Source organism: Mastigoproctus giganteus, chromosome 14, assembly GCF_048544385.1.
Source record: "Mastigoproctus giganteus isolate SK-2022 chromosome 14, ASM4854438v1, whole genome shotgun sequence".
NCBI classification, from domain to species: Eukaryota; Metazoa; Arthropoda; class Arachnida; order Uropygi; family Thelyphonidae; genus Mastigoproctus; species Mastigoproctus giganteus.
Genome location: NC_143588.1, coordinates 111,355,835 through 111,377,649, shown reverse-complemented (window position 1 = coordinate 111,377,649; position 21,815 = coordinate 111,355,835). Strand labels below are relative to the sequence as shown.

Genomic DNA, 21,815 nt, shown 5'->3' with positions numbered 1-21,815 from the left:
TTTCTTCCATGGTGGGAGTTCGCATCGAACATGGTCTGCTTGCACTACTCTTGTTACCTCTAAATGAGCCATAATCGCACAAATTTTGATGCACACGTGCAAACAAATGGTGGTCCGGTACATGTCTGTCTGAGAAGCATTCTCCATAAATTCGTTGAGTGGCTCGTCCATTGCCCTCTGCTAATCCATACATTAGGTGCATGTCTGACAGCTCACAGTTCGTATATCGATACATGCTCTTCATGCGGCGACTACTACGCCATCTACCGACTTACGGTGATGTTTCCGGTTATGGGTTCCAATGTGATTTACATTCCTTTAGATGTTACCTACCTCCCCTAAACGTTTGTACCAATATTTTTGAGACACCCTGTATATATAGGCTCCTCCGTAGCCAGGTGGGCAGGAACAGCAGTGCGTAGCACACGCTTCTTGATTAGATCGGGGTTCGAGCCTATGACCACCAAATACGAAGGATGCGGAAAGGTCACGGAATGACCACCGCATATCCCCGGATGGAGCAATATGGCCTTTGTTGCTAATGCTCCTAAAAAAAAAAAAAAAAAAAACCAAACCCCTATATATATATATATAGCAACCTGGTCATTTTTATATGAAATTCACGTATTAGAGATTTTATTTCTTTTATATTAATATATATATATAGGATTACTCAGTGTTTCCCAACCTGTAGTCTACATAACTTATGTTCGACTGTATATATATATATATATATGTGTGTGTGTGTATGTGGTTATTATTTATTTCATTGCTAAACAGAGTGATATGCAGTTTATGCCCACTGCCAAGTTAAATACAAGTCGGTAAAGCAAGTGTGCACAATATACACACATTTTAAGTTAAAACTTATTTTATATTAATCTTAAAATGCAAATGCAGACACAGGTTTTAAATTTCAGTTTTGCATAGTGTTGAATATGATATTTTGTGATTAATAGAACTTTAATATATAAAATGGAATTTCAACACAGAATAACCTTTAAATATCCAAAGCCATTATGAAATATAACAGTAGAAACAACGCTGTCTCTTTACTTCTAAGGATTTATTGCAATATGTCCTTAGAAGTGAAGCTCATTATTTTTATCATTATATCTAACATATGCACATTGACTTCATATATTCTGTTTTCTTTTTCAGATTCAGAGTGGTGAATACATCAATTCTAAATCAATTAAAAATTGAGGGAAAGAAAAAGCAGATGTGTAGCCAGTGCATCATCAGTATCTGTTTATCAAGTAAACATGTCAAAGAGAATTTTTTAATTTCATGACAGTGGCCAAAAATTTTTGAAAGTGAAGAAAAAAGGAGAATCTATTTCAAGAATACAAGACAGCCTTGTCTCACATAAAACAACAGAAACAGAAAAAAAAGCTCACTTGCATGAGATATAAGTAAGCAGAACATTATTCAAAAAGGAATTATTAAAAAACAAGAAAACTAAATAAACAAAATAATTGTATTGTAACAAAAGGAATTTGAAAAGAGAAATTTGAATATGTAGAGAGAAATTTAATTATGGAATGTGTGGAGTGGGTGTTGTATATTTTAATCACCTGACACTTTTTAGTTCATACTCAGGAGAAACTATTGAAGTGTGAGGTATCTGGAAATGCATTATTTGAATTATATATATTGAAAAGCCATTTATTTATTCACACTCAGTTGAAATCCTTCACTTGCTGAAATGTGTGGCAAAGATTTTTCAAAATCAGGAGATTTAATGAAACATTTGTTAGTTCACACTCAAGAGAAACGCTTTTCGTGTGAATTATGTGGCAAAGCGTTTTCAAGATCAGGAGCCCTAAAACAGCATTTATTGGTTCACACTAAAGAGAAACCTTTCTCTTGTGAAATATGTCACAAGGCATTTTCAGAATCTGGTAATCTGAAAAGACATTTGTTGATTCACACTCAGGAGAAACTCTTTTCGTGTAAATTATGTGGAAAAGCATTTTCAAGATCATCGGTTCTAAGACAGCATTTATTAGTTCACACTCAAGAGAAACCGTTCCCTTGTGAAATATGTCACAAGGCATTTTCAGAATCTGGCAACTTAAAAAGACATTTATTGATTCATACTAATGAGAAACCTTTCACCTGTGAAATATGTCAAAAGGCATTTTCAGAATCTGGTAACCTGAAAAGACATTTATTGATTCACACTCAGGAGAAATCTTTCTCCTGTGAAGTATGTAGCAAGGCATTTTTGAGATCAGGGGATCTAAAAATACATGCCTTAATTCACAGCAAGAGGAAACCTTTTTATTGTGAAATATGTGGCCAAGCATGTGTGCAATTAAGTAGTCTAAAAAGACATATAAAAACTCATAGCGAAGAGAAGCCTTTTATTTGTGAAATGTGTGGAAAGGCATTTATAGAAAGAGGCAACTTGAAAACTCATTTAAGAGTTCACACTCGTGAGAAACCACTTATGTGTAAAGTTTGTAACAGAGCATTTGCCGAGTCAAGTGGTCTGAAAAGACACTTACGTGTTCATACTCGTGAGAAACCTTTCCCTTGTAAGATATGTAGCAAGGCATTTTCACAGACAAGTACTCTAAAAGCACATTTGTTGACTCACACTGGGGAGAAACACTTCACTTGTGAAACATGTGGCAAGGCTTTTTCACAATCAAGTAGTTTAAGAACACACTTGTTGGTTCATACTCGGGAAAAATCCTTCATTTGTGAAATATGTGGTCAGACATTTTCATCAAAGCGTAATGTAAAAAGTCATTTATTACTTCACACTGATGAGAAACCAATTTGAAATATGTGATATGGCACAATCACAATTTTAAAAATATTTAGTATCAGTATAGAGGCAAGCTGTATGATGCAAAGAAGCTAGGCTTTTGTTGCATCAGCAAAAAAAAAATCTACATGTACAACTTATATCTCTTTTATCATACTCTTTCCACTCTTGTGAGAAGGTACTTATCCAGTTGCCTCTTAAATATTACTAGACTGTCAACTAACCCACAGGTTCTTAAACTTTTTTTTATCCCCAACCACTTTTCATAAGACAATTTTTAGCGACCCCTGGCAGAACAAAATGAATAACATACATAGATAGGAAGAAAAGCTAGAAAAATTAATAATTAAATTCCTTTTCATCAACTATTTATTTTAAATTTTAAAGTGCAGTTTAATCAGCTGTGACTGCATTACTCCTTGTTAACTATAAACAGGATATAAAACTGCTAGAAATTAATGAGATAAGTAATTACTAAAATCTAGTTAAGTAATTTTTTAATATCATTTCAAATTTTAAAATAATCAGTATTTGTTGTTATACTAGTATTTGAGAGCCGGTTGGGCGAGCCTGGTGGGTAAAGTGCCTGCCTGGCAACCCAAAGGTCGTGGGTTCGAATCCCGCCTCAGGCTTGGATCAAAGTACTGCAAAAACCTTGGGAGGTGCATTATGGCCACAGAAGCCGATGCGCCAACAACTACCAAAAAATTTGAGAATTTTCCGATATCATTTTAAAATACATTATTTTTCAATATTTTTAGAATTTATTCCCATATGGCAATGCATTATTTGATATTCTTGGTCCTAAGCAATCTCGGCAAGCACCAATTTTGGAGGTAGAGTTTCTCATATTATTCATATTAGATTACAATTTTTGCCCACTGCTCTTTTCAACCAATGAAAGCCATTAGTTTATCTTAGTTAATTATACGAATGATTATTGAAGTTGTGTTCACGTAATCATGCTTGACTATGTTTATTTCTGCAATAAACTAAACAAATATGGAATGAAAGATTGTAGTGTACAATAATTTCAGTAGTTCTATAATAAATATTTAATTTACTCATGTTTATCAATGTTTGCTGCAACCCCACCTAAGTTTCTAATATCTTTGAAAATTGTATAGCATCACCTGAATAGCAAACCTGCTTTACATTTAAAAATGTGAGTTACTGCCAGCAGAGCTGTGTTGAAGCTTATTTGCTTCTCATCAGCTGGTGGGTGGTCACTTTTAGCAAATGTATGCCAAACTGTTTGAAGTTTGACTTCCAGATGCTGGTTGTCTGTTCACTTAGACAAAAATACATTATTCACAATTAGGTATATGTTTGCTGATGAAAAACCAGCAAGTTTTGGAACAGCTGTCTTGGTGGCGTCTCAGACTTTTAAATGTAAAGTAGGTTCACTTATTCAGCACACATATTCCTGGTTGGCTGTTCACTTAGACAAAATACATTATTCACAATTAAGATATGTTTGCCAATAGAGGCCATTCACTAGCTGATGAAAAACCAGTGAGTTTTTGAAACAGCTGTCTCGGCGGTGTCTCAGACTTTTAAATGTAAAGTAGGTTCACTTATTCGGGCAATGCTATATAATTTAAAAAGATGTTAGTAACCTAGGCAAAACTGTGGATAATGGTACTTGTCCTAAGTTGAACATGAGCCCAGCCTTAGTGTCGAGATCTAGGTGCCTAATCTGTAGTGAGAGCAGAATGCCTCTCCATAATCAAAGTCGAATGTATTATGTACACATTTTGGAATTATTAGGGAACTGTGCACTAATAGAAACATGTAGTAGTAATTTGGAGATAAGGAACACAAAATAATAAAACTCAATAGAAACATTTGGTATTATATGATGTTGTCCTCAGGAAAAATCAAGTCACCAGTGTTGTTCATAATCATAATTGTATTAGAGGACTGCAAGAATCCCAGACGTGTATGCACTTTCATTCAAAAATGTGCAGAAGTATTAGCCCGCTTTCAAAAGAAGATCCTTTTTTTTTTTTTGTGATGGAGAAGCCGATGCAAAATTTCTACCATATATCGAGGATTTGGTGTCAAACAACATTAACTACAAAATCATTTTGTAGTCTATGTTTTTGTAATTAACCAAAAAATTCATTTCAAATTTTCTTGGTTTCTGGAAATGTACTTACAGCCTAAGCTAACTTGTAAAGTACTAGAGAGATACAGTTCAATGACATGACATGATATGCATTGTTAATTGTATAAAGTAAAACTAAAGTTATCGCAAAAAGAAAATGCAATTTTGTAGTTAATGTTTGACACCAAAACCCTCTATATACTATGGTTTGATAGATTGTAATTTGAATATGCAGTAGAGCATCCGAAGAAAATTTAAAGAAAATCCGAAGGTCAATAATTCGAAACATCAATCCAAACAAGCCAGCATTTATTTGTTTATTTATTATTTTTTTTTTTTTATGCCTGTGCCATAAAATAATTGCAGTAAGTGCCGGTTAAGGTTTTTGAAATGAATTTTGATTCTATTAAACAGCAATTCTAATAAGCAAAAATTGGAGGAATATTATCCACAGGCTATAAAAATGAAGATATAAAGCACAAATTTAAACCTTTTTTTTTCCTTACCAATTAACAGAATTAAATGATGTATGAAAATCTGAAGAATATTATCCACAGGTTAGCAAAATAAAAATAATGCTTACGTACATAGCTTAATTAATATACCTGCACTACTAAGTAAACATAACACTTTGTAATCTGTTATTCAACACACCTTGTAATCTGATATTTCTGTTCACTGACATTTTTTGGGGGGTTGTAAAATCAAAACAGTAAAAAAAAAGATAAGCATCAATTGAAAACAAAGAACATGGCTTGCAGAAATTATGACTAACACGATATGTGCAAGCGAGATACGGAGTAAAAAGATTCTGAACAGAGTTTATTTTACCGTACTATAGTTTTCTTCATCTTTTAAAAGGAAGCAGAAATTTTTAATAATTGAATTGTACTTTCAAAGAATTTTCGTTAGCAAAATTTTACGAGGTTGGAAAGTCAACCATAGCAGACATTAAAAACAACATGGAAAAATTTTTAAAATTCTCATTGAAACTTGATTCAGATGGTGCAAAAAAAAAAAAAAAATAAGAAGAAAAACTATGAGAACAGCTGATGACTCATCCCTCGCAGATGCCTTTTATTTATAGTTCGCAGAGACAAAGTTTTGGAGAATCCATATCTGGACCTTTGTTGTGTGGAAAGGTGCTGGATTTTAACAAAAAATTTGGCAATCTCTGAGATTTTAAACCAGTACTTTTATTTCTAAACTTACTAACCTTTTTTGACTAAAATTTATAAGCGGGTACTCCTTCCCATTGATCATTGTGAGTAGCAGTGATTGACATGCCTAGTCCTCTATGGTTAGTCTTAGAGTGCCCCCCACTGCTGTTTTAAAATCTGGAACTCGTTTTCTGATTTTAAAACAGCGGCAGTGGTGGGGGATAGCGGATTAGGCATATAAACCATAGCGGATTAGGCATATCAATCACTGCTACTCTCAATGGTCAATCGGAAGGGGTACCCATTGTAAACATTAACCTTTTTTTTTTTCCATGTCTCCAGAACAGTGTTTTTGATAAGTTCAAAAATCCAAACAAATTGAAAGTTCGAGCTACCTCTGGTCCCAATTAGTTCGGATTATCGATTCTCTCCTGTAATTCCTAGTGGTGTTGATAAATGTTTTGGGGTTTATTTGTGAATCTGGTTGAACAATGCCAGTATTTCATCTTTTCTTAACAGAATGCAGTGCTTATTGTATGTAAGTTTTTAAAAAAAAATTAAATTTTTGAAACAAGCTGTATGTTTTACACCTTTTATTTTCAAAAAAATCAGAAAGTTAATTTTGCTAAAAATAAGTAGAAATATATGCAAACTGAGCGTGTGCATATATTTCTACCTATTATGTATATTTTATACTATTTTTTAGGTTTATTTTGGTATTTGTTTCAAATTCCAAAATAAAATTCTAGTAAGTAGATGGATTAACACAACCAGTGAGATCAGTTCTGACATACTGTTATTGTGTATGCCCTCGTTCACTTACATGATTTGTTTAAGCTGCTTGAAGTTGTTGGTTCCCTGAAAGCAGGCCAGTTGCATTCTACAATTAAGAAGCACCCTTAGACCTACATGGCTAATAGACAGTTCTCAGCAGGGTCAAATGAATGTCTGAAATCAGTGCTGACATGCCCAATCCTATCAAGAGTCCAAAAATCTTACTTAAAAGTTTTGAAATTCTGTGTAAAGCAAGCAAAGACTGTGTACTAAGTTGACTCTGGAGGAGATTATCAAACTTTTTACCCCTTTTCTTTTATTAGAAAATTACTTCACATAATTTCATGACTTTTACATAACAGGGAATATACTCCATCAAAAATGTCTTGACATCAGAAAAGTAGCTCTGGTACAGTGGTTAGCATGTGTAGCCACAAGTAAGGAGGTTGCAAGTTTGGGCCCATGCACTGCCGCAAAAAATGCATGGCATCTTGTAACTGATGCTGAAAATGTGGCTGTCGTTAATAATTCAATATGTATGCAGTCATAAATTTGTGAACTGGCCTCTGCTGTCTAAAGAATAATTTACAGACAGTGTTGGAGTTGCCAATTGGGGGGGGGGGGAGGACAATAGTGAGATGGTGTTATAGAATGTTAAATGTATAATAATAAAATATTAAACAATTATTTAGTTTGATTATTGTGTTAAATTTTATACTGAAATGTTTATTTTATATTTGTAATGGTACGAAAATCAACAAGTGACAGTCACGACCATTATATTCTTGTGTGTACATAATTAAACAGGAGCATCACTGATGAGATTAAATATGCAAGAAACCAGATCAGCCAAGGTAGATTGACAGATGTAGCACTGTTTTAAACACAGTAGATAAAGTAATTGAATGTTTTGCCAAGGCTGGAAAGAGAACATTAGATATATTTATATATAAATTTTAAAACTACTTATTTTTGGTTATTTCATTAATGTATACACATAAAATTCATTTTATTATGTTTTATTTTGTATTGTTAAATGTATATTAAGTATTTAATCTATGTAAAAGTTATAATTTTTAAATTATCAATAAAAATTGTTTAAAATATTCCATTACATTTTTAACTGTTGATCTTTAGTCCATCTTCTCCCAGATTAAAAATGTTTGCTGGATTCACCACTTAAAGTTGGGTATATGTTAAAAATGTTGAAGCATCCAAAAAGAAATCTAAATTCCATTTATTGGTTACTATCAAAGAATGAATAATGATTAATTCATATGGTAATATATTTCTTGTGGGGAGGAGTGATATAATGCAATTATATACTATACAGTACAGCATGATAGTTAACCATAACTTAATATAAAACTGTATTTGCTAAATTTACTCAGGCTCTGCAGGGAATGATTGCACCAACCCAGGTTATGAGTGTGATTGATTAAAATTGCATTGAAGCATTGATTATAAGAAATCTGATTGAATGAAAGAAAGTGAATATATAACATTGGAAATTTAAATGAAGTAAAAACTGATGATTTATTAGTGACGATTCTCCTTTATGTGCTACAGACTAGGCAAATTATGAAAACTTTTTTTTTTTTTTTCATGTGTATCTTGGAAAAACTATGCACGTCCCATGATACTGTTACGTAAGGAAATCATAGTTTGTGACTTATAAAAGGAATTCTACTCTCACCACGATATGTTACTGTCAATGAATCAGAAGGGATATGAAATGATGCTTCAGTGAATGTGTGTGTGTGTGTGTATATATATATATATATATATATATATATATATATATAAATTTTAATGGATATACTGTATTTATGGGACCATATGGCACACTTTTTTTTTTTTCCTGGAAAATGTTGCCTAAAATTCCCCTGTGTCTTATGGTCCAAACATATACTAGATGCATGCCGTTATTTAATTTTATTTTTTTTAAGATTGAGCTTGTATATTGCAGGAGTGACCAACCCTGCTGCACACACAGGCACCACACCAACTGACGTCAAAAAACAAACAAAAAAACGCAAATGAATATACATTTTAAATTCAACTTTTATAACCATAAAAAGAACCCCAATTTCAATGTGATGAGGCCATGGTTCTTATTTAGCATTTTTTAGTGTAATATACTTAAAGCATTTCAGAATATCATGACATTGATTTTGTAAGGACAAACGTGTATTTAACTGGCATTAAATCTGTTTTATAAATGCAAAATTGTTTAATTTTTCTTTACATGCATTCAGTGCATACAGTAGTTCCTTCGTGCAGTTAGCAAATAATTTGGTGGTGCGAATCAGTAGTGGGGAAGGGGACTTATTCTTGTAGCTTATGGATATGCCAGTCCCTAAATAGCATGCAATGCATTTTCAACATATATTTATAACATATATATTTTTTTATATATGTTATTCATCATCTTATTCATTGTCTTGCACATCTCAATAGAACCCGTCCTTTATTTCTACAGAAATAAACTAGAAACCTTTCCCTGGAAAGGATTAAAGGAAATTACCATGTACTCTGCCTTACCTTTGATGCATGATATGTTAACTCTTCCCTCCCCTTTAATAGCTTGTGATTTTATGTTTTAAGGAGTACAAGGTAGAAGAGGCGTTTGTACGCTGTTAACTTCAAATTGAAGGTGTTAAATTCTATTAAAGAATGGAAACAAGGGAACTGAAAGTCACTGGTTCTAAAACTGAGATACCTTTAGTAAATGATATCTTTAGTAGCTGTGAATTTGCAATAAAATATTTTTCTAAAATCTGGGTGCATCTTACAGTTTAGCAAATACAGTAAATCATAATTGTACCTGGAACATATCTTTATTCTCCTACAGTTAATTTACTGATAATTTTATTGGAAGGAAAAACAAAATTATCTTTAGACAGACTGATACCATTGAAGCCTTGTGAGAAAGCAGCATTATGTTGATTGGCTCAGACTTGTCTGGTTTGAATTTGCAGTGATCTGCATAGGATGATGGGATTGAATGGGTGTGGCTTGGTTGTCTGGCTGTAAGTCTTGAATTCTTTGGAACCTCTTCATTCCAGAAGTAGCAGCCCTGGAAGTTGTAAGGGTGCCATTGTGGGGGGGGATGAGAATGGGGTCTGAAGTGGCATCCAAGGTCGGGGAAGAGGGCAATCCAGGAGCAAGGAGTGGCAAACTGTCCAATGTTTCTATTGATGTTGGCAACTGAGCCAGGTTGGATGGACTAGGCTTCTATGAACTCTCTCTGGCAGTGATTGTGGATGACCCAGAGACTTAAGGTTAAAGGTATGGTTTTAACAGATACTGTGAAGTGCCACTCCCCCATCCCCATTTTCCCTTGGGGCTGCCCAACCTGTGATATTATTAGTCAATGTTGCATTGACAGTCTTCTCTATAGACAGTCTCACACAAACATATATATATATATATATATATATGTACATATTTATATATATCTATATATATATATATGTACATTTCTCAACATAGTTGCCCCTAAAGTCAACACTTTTTGGTGCCTACATAACTAACTCAAATTAAACGCAGAAGATTTTGATTCAAACCAGTTAACTGCCAGGGGTGGGCCATCCTGAGGGTGCACTACCTGAAAACCTGAAACTTACATACACAGAAAATTTTAAAGGGAATGCCAAATTGTGATTGGCACTTGGGCACCACATACCCTAGGAATGCCCCTGTTAACTGCCTTCATCACAACATTGTCACTGTCAAATTTCTGTCCTTTCAAGTCCTGTTTGAGATTTAGAAATAGAAAATAGTCCAATGAAGCCAAAGGTAGTGAATAGGGTGGATGCTGTAATTTTTTTATGAGCATCAGCAACTAAGTCCATATTATTCCATGTTTATTGTCTGTATATGTGTGAGTTCTGAGTTTGACTTTCTGTTTGCTAGATGAAAAACCTGGTTCTGGGTGAATAAACCATGTTACCCTTGCCCGAGACCGACTAAATCAGCCATTGTGAAAAAGGTCCATAAAAATTCCTTCCGTCATCGATGGGACTTGAACTGAGGTCTTTTCCACCTAGTGGGAGGATGGCCATCCTATCAACTGTGCTACACGAGGGCTGCTGCTGTAATAACTGAACTCACAGTCATGCAGTGTGTTCTGAGTCACAAAAGCAGTGTGTGTTGGTGCATTGTCTTGATACAAGGTGACTCCTTTGGCCAAGTTCCCATATTTCTTGAGCTTCTATTCCTCATGGAACGTCTCAGTAGGTTAGAATAATAGTCGGCATTGATAGCGGCACCTTGTTCCAGGAAATCAACACTGATCACTCGTGTATCCCAAAAGGTGAATGCCATGACTTTCCCAGCTGACTTCTGCCATCAAAACGTTTTAGCAGTATCGAAGAAGGATGCTTCCACTACTATTATTCTTTTGTTTTAGGTTTGAAGTGGTGCACTAATGTTTCTTCCATAGTGATGTACTGCTCCAAAACAGCTTCATTAGATTCAAAATGCTGCACAATCTGATGTAAACACCTCACCCTTCCAAGCTTCTGGTCTGCAGTCAGTGCCTTAGGACTCCACTGCAAGGAAATCTTCATTTTTAAAATAATCCCTGCAATATAATAAATTCTTTATTTACAAAATTTTACAAGGATGCGATTCCCGTTACGGGCATCCAGAGGAATCTAATGGAGATATATTTACTTATATACAAAATGCTAAAACATAAAAACTGTATAGAACATCCATAAAATACATAAATCACAGCTAATATATCGCTTTCTCCAACATAAGATTAACCTAAATAGCTTTGAGTTATCGATAATTGCATTTGAACTGGATCTTCTGAGATACTGATGGCATAGGGCCATACCTCTACAGTACGGCCCTATATCACAGTCGAATCTGAGTCCTCTCCACACCGCATAGATTAGACTTGCATTTGTTGATGACGTAAAGAATATTATGGGCTTTTTTTTTCACAACGAAACTGAATTATTTGGTCTCGGGTGAGGGTAGAGTGGTTTTTCTCCCGGAACCTCGGGTTTTTCGTCTAGCAAGCAGGAACGCGATCTCACAACACTTAATTTACAGACAGTTTACTATGCATTATAGCCATTGTTGCTGATGCTCCAACTACAACAACAACAGATAGTATACATGGAGCTATATGGCCTTAGTCGCTAATGCTCCTAAAACCCTACTGTTACAACAACAATCCACAAAGAAATGTTTACTGTGTATGAAGAAGACTAGCCAGGTTACATTGTTGCACATTGGCATAAACAGTACAAATGTGGAAACAGTGCATCCACATTTGGATGCACTGAAAACCCAGGACTTCTGCTGTAACAGAAGAGAGTTGCAAAAATTTAGTTATTAATCCTGGAAGATCACCGTATTGGTGTCAAAGAACTAGCTGCAAAGCTCCAAGTTAGTGTAGGGTCTGTGGACTGTATCATCCATCAACAGTTTGTATATGAGTAAAGCATCTTCTAGATGGATGCCCAGATTTTTGATCCCTTACTAGAAGAATAAAAGGACACAATGTGCATATGAAATATTGTCGCTGTGCCAGGAAAAACTGAAATATTGCCGCATCCTTATTCCTCCAACCACGCACCCTCAGATTTCTTCCTCTTTCCTGGCCTGAAGTCCTTTCTTCGCGGAAAAGACTTTACTGCTGATGATGAGGTGATTTCTGTTGCCGAGTCATGGGGTGAAGGACAATCAGAGGGCTTCTACAAAACTGGAATGCAGAAATATATTGATAGGTGGCAAAAATGTCAAGTGACTATGTTGAAAACGTGTAATACATGGTGCTTGTTTCAACCTTCGAACACAACTATTTCTAGTTGAATGCAAATCGTTTTTATCCCCCACTGCCTCGCACGTTAGATTAGTTTTAGGGTACGGTTCGTGTCGATTTTTTCATCTTTAGAATTCGTTTTGTCTCAGTTTTTAGCCCTGAAAATTGGTCACTCTGTCATGATTCATTTCTTTTTATTTTATTATTGATGCAAAAAAAAGTAGTTTTGTTTGCTCTCGTTCTGAAAGTTCTTTCAATATGCCGCAATAACTGTCACGGACGCAGTGGCTAAAGATGGTTTGCTATGGTGCCCATTCTCTCACTTGTACATATGAAATAAAGTGAAACGAAGTGGGTAGTTACTCTGTAAAATGGACTGTTATGAATGTAATCTGGAAGGTAATATATATATATATATATGTTTTGCTAAATATGAGTGCTGAAGGCATTTGGTTACGATATTTAGAGGTCAGTGAAAATTGAAAAGAATTCAAAAGCATTAAAAACTGGAAGTAGCGTTGCCTGTAGAAATCAGCTGCGTAGCGCGGCTATACGCTTTTTATTACATATACCCGTATTTTTGTCTGTAAATTGCGTGTGTTCTCTGGTCGAGTTGCTTATTTTGCTGGACGCAAAAACCCCAGTTTGTGTATGTGGGGGGGGGGGGGGGAATAACTTGCTATCTACGACTGAGATCGACTACCTCAGCAATGGAGTGAAAAAAGCCCATTAAAGTTCCTCGCGTCATCGACTGGATTCAAACCCGCGCCTTTTCCACACGGTGTGGGGAGGTCGATGATACCACTGTGCTACTCGCGCAGACTTTGTAGCCCTTAAATAAATAAGTAATACCAGCTGGTGCTGCATAGACTGCAGCCCGTTGGCAAATATACCACATACTCTTCGCTCCTGCACCCGTCGCTAAGCCCCTGGTATAAAATAAATTGACATGACATTTTTTTATGTGAGCGGTAGCAAAGTGATATCGTCACCGTCCTCCCCACACTAAATGGCAAAGGACCCTGTTCAGGTCCCATTGATGACGCGAGGAACTTTTATAGACTTTTTTTTTGCTCCGTGGATGAGTTAGTCTGTCTCAGGCGTACATAGCTAAGTTTTTACTCCCGAAAAAAACTGGGATTTTTCCAGAAAAGCAGGCAAATCGACCAGAGAGCAGAAGCAATTTACAGATATTATTACAATAATAATAATATTCGAGAAAATAGGGAACGTCCTAATTTTTAATTCGTGACGAAAGAGGGAGATGCTGTGCTGCCATTTTCTTTCGTTTGTTTTGAGGTGTCATTTGTCAAACTTGCATTGACAAAAGGCAATCTGTGTAAAACAAGTTTTTGCTAATTTAGTAACTGTAATGAGATATGCTTTACAACAAAGCATTCCAGGGTGAAACCTAAAATTAGGAACGTATAAGAATTCAACTGATCAAGAGAACAGAAAGGGTCACAATTAATTCAAAATATACAAACGTTTTAATCAGCTACCACTTGTAATTACGAAACCTAAAAGAGATATAAAAGGGTCACCAAACCAAAAAGATACATAAAAAAGGAAACGATATGCACCAATGAATCTGGAAAACAGTTCTGTCGGGAAGCAAATTGCACAGCTGTTTTATATTAAGATCAGGTGAGTGGAAACGTTTCATACTGGGTGACACATTTTTATCTTAATTTTAAACAAATGTAAACGTATAAGTGAATAACGTATAGAATTAGTTCTGTTCGTATTTCAATCTTGTTCTATAACAGAAATTTAATATCTGTATTCATCTCCACCCTTTTCTCTGATTCGCTAATCCCTCTACTTCCCAGGTACACTGTATAGCAGTGACCTTCAGTTAATACTACTCTCAGGTAGTGGAAATTTTTTTTTTACTACACTTTCAGAAAGTTGTAAAAAAAAAAAAAAAAAAAACTGCAGCCATTATCAGCCCACTGCAGAATGGAAGCCCCCTCAATAATTCATGCTGAGGGAAATGGACCATAATCTGCCACGCTGGTCCAGTACAGGTTGGCAGATCGACCGTATTTAGCAGTCAGGGGCTTGAACCCCAGTCTACTCAAAGAGCATGTGCTACTACACTCCCACTCCTGACCACTTGGCTATGGAGGCCTCTGAAAGTTGTAGTATTCCTCATTAATACCTTGGTCCTGAACAGTCTACAGAAGCTTAAACTTGTTCTTAAGTTTCAGTACATACTGCGTTTTCTCCTCTTCTGTTATCTCAAAGACCTTTGTATTATATACTTGAGTCAGTTTTTTCCTTTCTTTTCTTACATCTATATCAGGCATGCATCTTGCCATTCTGTGATCACTTCCAATATTTACCTTATTCAGGACAGTAATGTCGTTTACAATGTATCTTCTGTTAGTGAGGGCGAAGTCGATTTCATTAGTTGTTAATCCATTTGGGCTCTTCCATGTCCACTTTCTGTTCACCCTTTTCTTGAAAAAAGTGTTCATTACTGACATTTCTCAAGATTCTGCAAATTGCACAAGTGTTTCACTTCTTTCACCAATTCCAAATTTCCTATAGTTCCCCTTTCTGTGCTGTTTTGTCTCTTTCCAACCTTAGCATTGGAGTCTCCCCATAATGATAGTGTAGTGGGTTTTCTGCTCATCTAGAAGACTCAGAAATTCAGTGTACATTTCTTCAACCTCTTCATCATCTTGGCTCAATGTTGGTGCATAAATCGTTATAACCTTTAGCTTGTGCCTCTTAGAAATCCTGAGTAGTAGTCTTGACACCCTTGGTGATGTACTTTTGAATTCCAAAATGTTTTTTTATATCTTTATGGACCAGAAAGCCAACTCCACCTTCACTCCATTCACTGTTTCCATTGGTGTTCAGCAGATTTTCACTTGATAAACTCATAAGTGATTCATTTCTTCTTCTTCCTTCAGCCAAACCGATGATATTCCAATTCACATTTTCTAATTCCTTTTCCAGGTCTAATATCCTACTTTACCGATAAGCGATATTACGTTTTAACAGGCCAAGTTCAATTTCCTTGCATGGCAGCCTGGTCGTACCCAGAGATTCTTAGCACCCTCTGCTTCCAGTCTGATCCTCTTGCTGCCGTAAGAGGGTGGAGTGAAAGCCACTGCGAACTGAGGGCCATTTGTTTCATGGTGCTGTCATGTGCTGGAGGGTTTGGTCTTTTCCTCTTCATGCTGACTAGGCATCTTGAAGAGAACCACTCTACACATTCGTTGCCACCTAAGTGTCATAACAGGGTTTACCATTGAGAAGTTGTGCATGAGTAGATTTTAGGGAGGCAGACCAGCCGGACTTCTCCTAAATCTTCTGAAATAGAAAGATATTACATCCGTCAGTGTTTTAGACTGAGTGTCTAATAACACAGAATGCCTGTTCCCCTAAAGGATGTAGGCATCCTTTATCAACTAAAGTAATGATTAGTGATGGCTTAAATATAGGGATAGCAGCCTATTTTTGAGCCTTTGGTGTTACATAAGGTGAGCAGAAACCTCCATCATTCCACCCCTTTACTGTGTTTTGAGGGATGCAAACATCACTTGTGCTGCTTGCATCCGTGATAAATTATAGTCAGTCTGTATCTAAGCCAGCACTAACTATTTTTACTTCAGTCAGTAAAGGCTGTGTACAGTGGCCAAAAGCTACTGTCCATCTGTTTATTGTGCTTTTTAATTTTTTCATGTATACCTTTAGCACTTTCAGCCAGTATATTCTAATTTTATCTAATAAATTTAATGAAGTAAATAAATATTTTGTAAGCTTTTATTTTAAAATAAAATTTCTTTTGACATTTACAAGAATTTATATTTATAAAAAAAAAACACTGGAAAAAAAAAAAAAAAAGACTTTCCTCAAAAGGCTTTCGGGGAAGATTTTTTGAGAAGAACACTGGCTTGAGGGGTCAGATCTGTTAGCCTCATCTGAATACAATATTTCTAGTGCATTCTCTGTATAGAGAATAATGGTATCTTTTCCTGTAATTATAAACATTATAAAAATCTAAAAGATATTTCTTGACTAAATGCCTAAGAGTATGAAGGAGTTTACTTATACCTGGGTAATGCACATGCATCATTTCTACTACCAGGGTAGTTTTACTGTGTTTTGGCCAGCTTATCGTCTTCAGATCTTCTTTGTAATTATTAAATTTTTATTTCTCATGAATTTGTATTTTCTATTATTGCCAGATTATCATGTCCCTAGTTGATATACAACCAAGATCATTATAACAAATCTCATATATATAAAGGAACTGAAGAATTTCATCGTTGAATTTTCACTTATCTCATGGATTTACTTATTATGTTAAGTTCATGATTTCATAACTTTTTTTTTTAAGTAAATACAGTATTTTCATTTTTTGAGCTATCGACATCGACTTCTTTATATAGTTTCCCTTAATTTTTTTTTCTTTTGTTTGTCCTTCAGATTCATCAAGGACATTAAATTATTCGTTCAGTATGCAATTAATGAAAATAGAAGCTACCTGTGTAAAGAAATTGTTTCATCATAATTATGTAGTGTTCTGTACAGTGATGAACAATTTCTTGGTGTAATTTTGTGTAACTCCCAATAAGTGAAAACCTTAGTTTAGTTTACGAAAAGCTATTGCCCCATAGATTCATTAAATAGGAATTTAATTATACTATAAAAAACTCATTGTTTCTGTAACTGTTAATTTTGTAAGTTGATGCAATATTTTTAATGTATGCACTATGGATCTCAACATGTTTATATTATTATTTTTTATTTTTTTTTTTTTAGCGTTCATCCAGTTTATAATTAAGGAAAGCAATATCAAGAACAAGCTGTATCTCCAGTCTTTGGCAGCTATCCATACTGCAGTGAATAATTGGCAGTTTAATTACAGATAATCAAGTAAAAATGTATGCCAATGAAAGTAATGGGGAAGGTATTATACAAGAAAATCTTTCACCTAAAATTATAGAATCACTGGAAAATTCCAAAGCACAAGTTACCATTAAGCAGAATTCTGTTATCCAAGAAGGAATTAATGAACAAGATAATTGCAAAAATTTATTTTCAGTTGATAAAGTCCAAAATAAGCAGAACTGTATGTGCGAAATCTGTGGAATGATATTTTCTGAAACCCGTAAACTCAAAAATCACTTGGTAATTCATACTGGGGAGAGACCTTTTACGTGTGAAGTATGTGAAAAAGCATTTTACAGATTAGGTAATCTGAAACAACATTTACTAGCTCATACTGATGAGAAACCCTTTCCGTGTGAAGTGTGTGCAAAAACCTTTAAAAGAGCAAGTGAACTTAAAAGGCATATGTTAGTTCACACTCAAGAAAAACCCTTTTCGTGTGTAATATGTGGCAAGGAATTTTCATATTCATGCAGTCTAAAAGACCATTTAAAAATTCACACACAGGAGAAAACATTTCCTTGTGAAAAATGTGGGAAAGCCTTTTTAACATCACGTTTACTTAGAAGTCATTTATTAGTTCACGCTGGCAAGAGGCAAAAGCCCTTCTGTTGTGAAATATGTGGAAAGATGCTTATAACAGTAGGTCGTTTAAAAGAACATATAAGAGTTCACACAAAGGAGAAACCGTTTTCTTGCAAAATGTGCGAAAAGTCATTTCGAACATCAGATTGTCTAAAAAGACATTTAGTAGTTCACACTAGAGAGAAATCATTCCATTGTGAAACATGTGGGAAGATGTTCACACAATCAGGTAGTATGAAAAGACATTTATTACTGCACACTCTGGAGAAACTGTTCATCTGTGAAGTTTGTGGGAAGGCATTTTCTCAGTCTGTGCAGCTAAAATCACATTTACAAATACATAGCAATGAGTAATCATTCAGACATGCCATACTTGTGTGACATCACGTTTACAATATTTGGTTATCAAAATAATTTAACCATTTACATCTTACAATTTGTTCTCAAGAAAGTGCTCTTATGAAAAGAATCTGGCTAAAAATATTTCCTTTGAACACCACTTTGGTTTAAAAGGAGCATTTCTGATATGGGATATTTAGGTAATACATTTTCATAGCACAATACTTTTGTTTTAACATTTTATAATAAATTGTCATGGTCAATCATTTCTTTGCTTATTAATGAACTTTTAATTATATTAAATTAGACCATTAATCTTTTCTTGGAGTCTCTCACGGTCTTTTACTTACATCCAAATGCCTCAAAAGCATAGCATGACCTCTGATTAAGGTGTTGAATCTCTACAAGTAATCTTATAAAAAAAAAAAAAAAGCAGCATGTGCACCCTGTACGCATGAAAGATATTTTATTTTATGTGAAAACATCCATGGCAATTGTGTAAGGAAGTAAAACGAAATTGATGAATTCAATGATGTGTTTGATCTTTTGGTTAGGTGAAATGTAAATGACTAACGACAATATCATTTGACCATCAGGAAGAAGGCATTTGGCTGCACAAATGTCTCCAACAGGTCTAACACTCACGGATTTTCCAACAGTTTGTCGTTATACTAGTGGCTCTAGAAATTGATTTAGAAGCCGTACCAATTGCAAGAAGTATGGGTGTTTCGTTCAATAACAGAAAGATCTCGGCTAAACGAAATAATCTTCCACTAATATTGGCTTGTGCTATTACCATCTATAAATCTCAGGGAGGTACTTTCGATTCCGTACTTTATGAATACCAGAAATATCACAAAGAACAATTAGTTTATGTTGCATTATCTTGAGTTACAGATATCAATTATCTTTACATTATTGCTGCAAATGGAAAAAAGGAATTTTATCATAGACTGAGAAACACTGCATCCACTCTTGCACTTTAAGCTGAAATGACCAGGTTGTCGAGTAATCCTCTACTTACCATGCAAGTACTTTATACGAGTTCATCAGTAAACGACAAGATCTTTCCATTCTAACGTTAAATTGTCAAAATTTACGTGCTCACAGTAACAATCTCACTGATGCAGTCACCCAACAATCCAATTTACTTCAAGCTGGTGGTGTATTAGCATTAGCATTAGTAGAGGCATTTGATACAAGAAAGCAAGCTTATGCAGCATCAGCCAAAAAAAAAAATAAAATAAATAAAAAATAACCACTTCCACTTCACCCCTCTTGTTCGTTCGAAATACCTGTCCAGCTGAGCCTTAAACTTATTTAGGCTATCAACTTCCACTACAAGGGATGGAAGTCTGTTCCACCAACCAACCACCCGCTGGCTAAAGGAAAATTTCCTCACGTCTATCCTACATCTGTCTTTCCTCAATTTGAATTTATGCCCTCAGGTGATTTTTCTGAGCAAGAGGAAGAATCCCATCAGCATTGAGCATGCTCAAACCATTCAAGGCGTTATACACCTCAATCAGATCACCTCGCTGGTGCCTAGTCTCCAGACACTGTAATTTGCAAAACTTAAGCCTTTCTTCGTAAGAGCACCCCTTTGTTCCATTCACCAATCTTGTTGCCCTTCTCTGTACTCGTTTCAGCATCCCTACATCCTTCTTGAAATGAGGCCTCCAGACCTGTAGGTGTGGCCTGACTATTGCCTTATACAAGGGAATAATCACCTCCTTATCCCTGCTAGAAAAATTCCTATATATCATCGACAATACACCATGAGCTACTCTTGCAGCCCGATTATCATGTAGCAGTTTATCGTACTCACATTGTTACTTCTCTTGTTGTTCAAATTCTTTATAGGAGTTCCAATCATGTTTTATGTTCTTGTAAATGATTTCATGGTCGACTACTGTTGAAACCTGTGGAGGATGTACAACAGACAATTGAGCTGAAATATGATTTTGTTTCTTTTTGGATGATCCAATCAAAGTTGGTTGTTGCAGTATACTCTGTCTAGCTGGTTTAGGAATCAATTGAAAATCCTCAGGTAATTCATTTGAACTCAAATATTCTGGATCTAAATCTTCAGGAAGTTCTTGAATATAATTTTGTGAGATCCATGGTCCAGGTTCTTGATGAGAAATCAATGTAGAGGGTTGATGTTGATCAAAATCTTGAGAAGCAGATTTAATTAAACTCTGCTTTTTTTTTTTTTTTTTTTTTTTTTTTTTGCTCTATGTTTTTGAAATCATTCTTTTGTCAATGTGGGAGGCTTCTTCGGTGGCTTTTAAGCTTTTATTCTTGCATGATATTACTACCTGCTGTTTACTCTACTGGATCAACATTAATGACTGAGTTGGAGTCATTTAGGAAGTAACGTCATTTCCGTATCTTAGTATGAACTTATTCTACTGAATCAACTACTTACTCTACTGAATTGTTAGTGACTGAGCTAGCATCGTTTAGGAATTGACGTCATTTGCATAATTTAAAATCTAACAGCCACCTAATAGAAGTGACATCAATAACGTCATTTTCGTAAAAAAATTTGTTACCAATTGAATTGTCATTTTCATAAGAAAATTTTGTTACCAATTGGTTTTACTCCAGTGCCAGCATAGATGTTTTCACATCAAAAATAATAAATAATTATGTATATAATTAAAGAAGTAATGCAAGAATGTCTTGATAGGATGAAGGCCATAAAGTATCATGGAATGTTAAAAGGAAATCATGCTTCACCAGGCTGATTAGCTGTTATGAGGTGTTGTAACAGAGGAACTAGATTCAGTGAATAATTTTGACATTGTGTACTTAAATTTCAATAAATCTTTTTATATGGTATCATATATACAATTGTATAAATTAGAGCAGTGTGACATTAGGGACAAGTTACTATTGTATGGATAAATGGATGGTTAAGTGGTAGGAGACAGAGTGGTTATAAATGGCCACTGCCCTTCATGGACATTTGTGATGAGTGGAGTATATGTTGACGCTTTTAATATTTATTAATGATATTGATATAGGTGTACTGTCTGATTATTCTAATAATTTTATTCTTATAAGACTGTAATAGATTTTAAGTAAAAAGTGCATGCATTTAAGTAAAATAAATAAAGGCATGAATCTGAAAACAAAGAAAAGTGTAACGAACTTCAGACCTAGAAAATAAAATAAGGCAAACAAAATATATTTGTTATGATACAATCTGCTTGAATTTCATTCTGTAAGGACTGTTCTTGGAAGCTCTCATTAATTTTATGGAATTTTGCTAATAAAGATGTGCTATGAGGTGCAAGCCAAAGGTTTATGGACTAGCTGTGTGGAGCACTAACACATGTTGTATAGCAGTGCACTGTTAGATAC

At 34.9% G+C, this 21,815-nt stretch overlaps 2 protein-coding genes across 2 annotated transcripts; both read left to right on the top strand.

Moving 5' to 3' along the window:
* The first annotated feature begins 1,594 nt into the window (after positions 1-1,594).
* Positions 1,595-3,149, top strand: LOC150075562 (uncharacterized). Its single transcript, XM_090388713.1, has one exon. It carries the CDS (start codon positions 1,709-1,711, stop codon positions 2,792-2,794), a length of 1,086 nt encoding a protein of 361 aa, XP_090244839.1. The 5' UTR covers positions 1,595-1,708; the 3' UTR covers positions 2,795-3,149.
* Positions 3,150-17,510: 14,361 nt separating this feature from the next.
* On the top strand, positions 17,511-18,597 carry LOC150075561 (uncharacterized). Its single transcript, XM_090388550.1, has one exon. The coding sequence runs from the start codon at positions 17,511-17,513 to the stop codon at positions 18,456-18,458; it is 948 nt and encodes a 315-aa protein (XP_090244676.1). The 3' UTR covers positions 18,459-18,597.
* Positions 18,598-21,815: the final 3,218 nt, after the last annotated feature.

Excerpts from the sequence above, each read along its gene's own strand:
- LOC150075562 (XM_090388713.1), top strand. The coding sequence starts at position 1,709 with ATGTGTGGCAAAGATTTTTCAAAATCAGGAGATTTAATGAAACATTTG.
- LOC150075561 (XM_090388550.1), top strand. The coding sequence starts at position 17,511 with ATGTATGCCAATGAAAGTAATGGGGAAGGTATTATACAAGAAAATCTT.